At 33.5% G+C, this 3,948-nt stretch overlaps 1 protein-coding gene across 2 annotated transcripts in view; it reads right to left on the bottom strand.

Annotated features, from left to right (window-relative positions):
- The window catches only part of LOC106469162 (acetylcholinesterase-like), a 112,980-nt gene that overhangs the window by 36,683 nt on the left and 72,349 nt on the right, over positions 1 to 3,948 (bottom strand). For both annotated transcript variants that reach the window (XM_022397587.1, XM_022397588.1), the window contains exon 2: positions 8 to 740. In XM_022397587.1, the coding sequence (XP_022253295.1) occupies positions 8 to 706 (699 nt within the window). In that variant the 5' untranslated portion in view covers positions 707 to 740. The remainder of the gene's footprint in view (positions 1 to 7; positions 741 to 3,948) is intronic.

Below are 3,948 nucleotides of genomic sequence, written 5' to 3'. Positions count from 1 at the left end.
ACGTTACGTTTTGTGGGTTGCCACCAAATGAAGCAATGTTATCTCGCACCCACTCTAAAGCCATTAACTGATCATACAAACCAGCGTTTCCCGGAGAGTCGGGTCGGCCGAAGTACAGAAATCCTAGTGACGCTACTCGATAATTCATTGAAACAACAATAACGTTTTCCTCCGAAGCAAATATTTTAGCATCGTAAACGTTCAAAGTTGTAGTTCCACTATAAAATCCACCACCAAAAATCCATACCAAAACTGCAGCATTTTTCGGTCGGGGTCGGGGAACCCAGACATTCAAATGCAAACAATTCTCATTTAAAGGGGTGTTAGGATTCCACATTTTTGAGCCAGAAAAGTTCCCGAAAAACGTATCACTAATTTGATAACAACTATTGGGTTTTTCAGTAGCGCTGAAGACACCAGTCCAGGGGTCTATTGGTTTGGGGTGACGAAACCTGTATTCCCCTACCGGAGGTTTCGCATATGGAATTCCCCAATATACATCTACAAATTTTCCAGTAGCTGTTCGTGCGGTTACTCCTCGCACTAAGCCTTTGGTAGTCCGAACTTCGGTGTTTTCAGACGGTATTATACTACGCTCTAAACAGAGGACGCCACAGGTGGCTAGCATTAATGTCACTCCTATTCGCACAGTTTTGAATAAGTCTTGGGAAGCCTCGTATTCTCGAAAATGTATCTTTGTCATCATGGTTTTTTTAACACGACGAACTAGTTTCTATAACCTAAAATAATAAGAAAAAGTCTATGTCATTTCAAAATTATTTTTTAACTACAAATATCAAATTAATTATGATATTTTATTTAAAAACGCATTAACTATATATTTGAATATCTTGGTAAAATATACGCTATAAAAATCAAGGAAAGAATTAAAACCGAAAGAGATTTTAACATTTGAAATTAAACAACAAAATTCCAAATCTCCAAACTGAAACAAATTCTGAGTTTAAATCAAGATACAACTTTTACTAGTATATTTGCTCAACAACCTGCAATATTTAAAACCAAAATAAACAAATGTCAATGTAAGAAGAAAAGAAACACGGAGGTTGAGCACTCAAATGGACTTCTTGTATATGGTGAATCATAAATATTTTTTCTTGGTTATCAATCTTGCCATGCAATCGTTCGCGTTTATTGAATAACTTACTGAACGCCACGATATGTGCGAAAACTGATATCACACTTTATCACAGTTCCTCAGGATACTTTCTATATATATGTAATATTTATGCATTAGCTACAAACAAAGAAAAAGTCTTATGCATTAACTGAATATGAGTGTTTCTGGTCAGTTACGTACTTTGAGAATTTCGATGACTGTGTGTGATTAATTTCGAAAAGACATTATGTTAAAACATAGCTCAACAGCTCACAACCAGGCGATGGCTATGTCACAAATTATCACTTGTTTGAGTGACCTCTGAGGTCAATATGATAACAGAAAATCGACTGAGTTTCAACGAACTAAGGAAAGTGATGAGTATAAATTATCTATAAAATATGGTAAAAGAAAGTTTTGAGTACATGTTTTACTTTTAAATTGAGTTTAAAAAGCGGAAAATAAACCAAAATGTACAGTGCATATACTGTAAAATAAAATATAAATAAATAAAAAAACAAGCACTCTCGGAAAGTAGACTTTCCGGTATCGCTCGGGTTACCTAGATCTTTATTTTGGATTCATCTAATTTCTGATAGCACAAGATTTCTCAGTATAATGAACACGCTATGAAGCAAAATATTAATATTACATTTGTACGACTCATTAGAATGTAGCCCCCCAGTAGCACAGCGGTATGTCTGCGGATTTACAGCGCTAGAATCCGGGTTTGATACCCGTGATGGGCAGAGCACAGATAGCCCATTGTGTAGCTTTGTGCTTAACTTCAAAGAAAGAAACAAACAAACATTAGAATGTTTCAGAATACAATCGACTTTTCAATGTCGTATTCATTTGTTATGCTTCCAAAAGTTTGTGCCAATATTGATCTCGCTGCATTTGTAGTATGTGTCACCTGAAAAAAAAAACACACGTTTATATTAGATACAACCTAGTTTTTACATCCATTCACTATACGTTAGAGCTCTAAGTATAAACTGATTGTCATGTAAAATTTTGTGATCATCTATATAGCTATAGTAATCGTTGAATCCTCAAAAAAAAAATGGCGCTATTGTTCATTACAATCGACGAGATCTAAACATCTATTCAGCTTGTTCCTTCACTAACCTAACACGTTGTTTTATTTCTAAACGTGATTTTGTATCTGCTGTTAGTTTTGGTACAAAAACAATCTTTCACTATAATGTAAACAACTAACTATATTTTCAACATAACCTAACACTTGAGGGGCAAGAAAGGGCCCACTGTGGCTGTCCCATTCATTTCATCAATCGCCCAAATGCCTATATTAAGCTCTAATTTTGTATGTAGTCATTAAGCCTTCTCTTGAACTCTCCAAATCCTGTTGCATCTACCATGTCGGAAAGATGTGTTCGTGACAATATATTGTGTGGTTCATGCCACTCTTCCAATAGATGAGTCATTTTCAATAATTGGTGAACGTCTTAGTTGTTACTCTTTAAGCTGTGGAAAAAAATGATAACGAATGAGTAGAGTATTTTTAAATCATTGTCTGAAAGCTCATGGAGCGCCACTGAAACTTGTAGAATGGACGGAACATGAAAGACCATGGTCTGTCATTAAGCCTATATTGAACCTACTAATTATGGAAGATCCTGTTGGGTGTATTGATTATAAGACATTTTAACCTTCAGTAGGGCTATTAAATGAACTAAACGTACAACGAATATAGACGATGGTATCCAGAGTTTGATATATTTAAATACATATAAGATGTTTGCTAACGAAAGACTAAAGTTTCAGTATTTGTTTTTCTAACATCAAAATGCACTATCTCAACTGTAAATGTCTTAAGGAGTTTGATAAGCAAATGCTTAAAATTATAAATTCGATCATTTTTAACCACAATAATTGATTTGAAAATCTGTGAACTCGATTACAAAATTTAAACAACACTACATTTACAATATTTACAATATTAAAAAGAAACACTGTAAATGCTATGATAATTTTGCATTTTTAAAGACTCTTAACTGTACTCCTAATATAAACTAGAGGATATGTCTAATGAAATTCTTGAAAGACGAAAAATCTATTTAAAAACTTCTCAAATATCCATATAAACAGATAAAACTTGTATGATATAACAGTTTTACTAAACAGGAGTAGTAAAAGAAAACGATTAAATAAAAGACGATGATCAAAAGAAATATTTCTATTAAATTTAGTATCGAGAAGGCGAGAATTTTCGTATTCCTTACGAAAATTTCTGCCAAATTTCTTTCTATCTTCAAGTTTCTGTTTCTTACAATGTTTTTGGAATATGTTTGTTTGTAGTTAGTTGAACACAAAGCTACGCAATGGGCTATCTGTACTCTGCTCACCACGGCTATCGAAACCCATTCATATAAGTAATTCCATTATTGAAAAAATTACGAAGATTTCATATAGCTTATTTTTGAACAATGTATTTAAGTTATTTGTTAAATTTAAATTCCAAATTTTCATTTCACTGAACTAGAAATTTTCGAACGTTAAGTTTCAAGGCTACATAATTATCCAATGAAAGCAAATTAAATATATATTTTGTTGTTAAGCGTACTGTTTCACAATAAGCTATCTATACTCTGCCAAATAGCGGGTATCAAAACCCGATTTGTAGCGTCATTAACCTTCAGATTTGCCGCTAAGATACCGGGGGGGGGGGACTAGCTGAATAAAAAGCAAAGTAAGCTTTGTCATTTTGCCAAAAAAAGAAGAAGCATGTGTGAGTGTGTGTTTGTGATCTTAACGAAAAGAGAATGATGATTAGAAAGGTAACAAAAAAAACGGTTATTGCCCAT

Source organism: Limulus polyphemus, unplaced genomic scaffold (assembly GCF_000517525.1).
Source record: "Limulus polyphemus unplaced genomic scaffold, Limulus_polyphemus-2.1.2 Scaffold3331, whole genome shotgun sequence".
Lineage (NCBI taxonomy): Eukaryota > Metazoa > Arthropoda > Merostomata > Xiphosura > Limulidae > Limulus > Limulus polyphemus.
The sequence above is the reverse complement of the archived record's forward strand: the minus strand, read 5'-3'. Positions and strand labels throughout refer to the sequence as shown.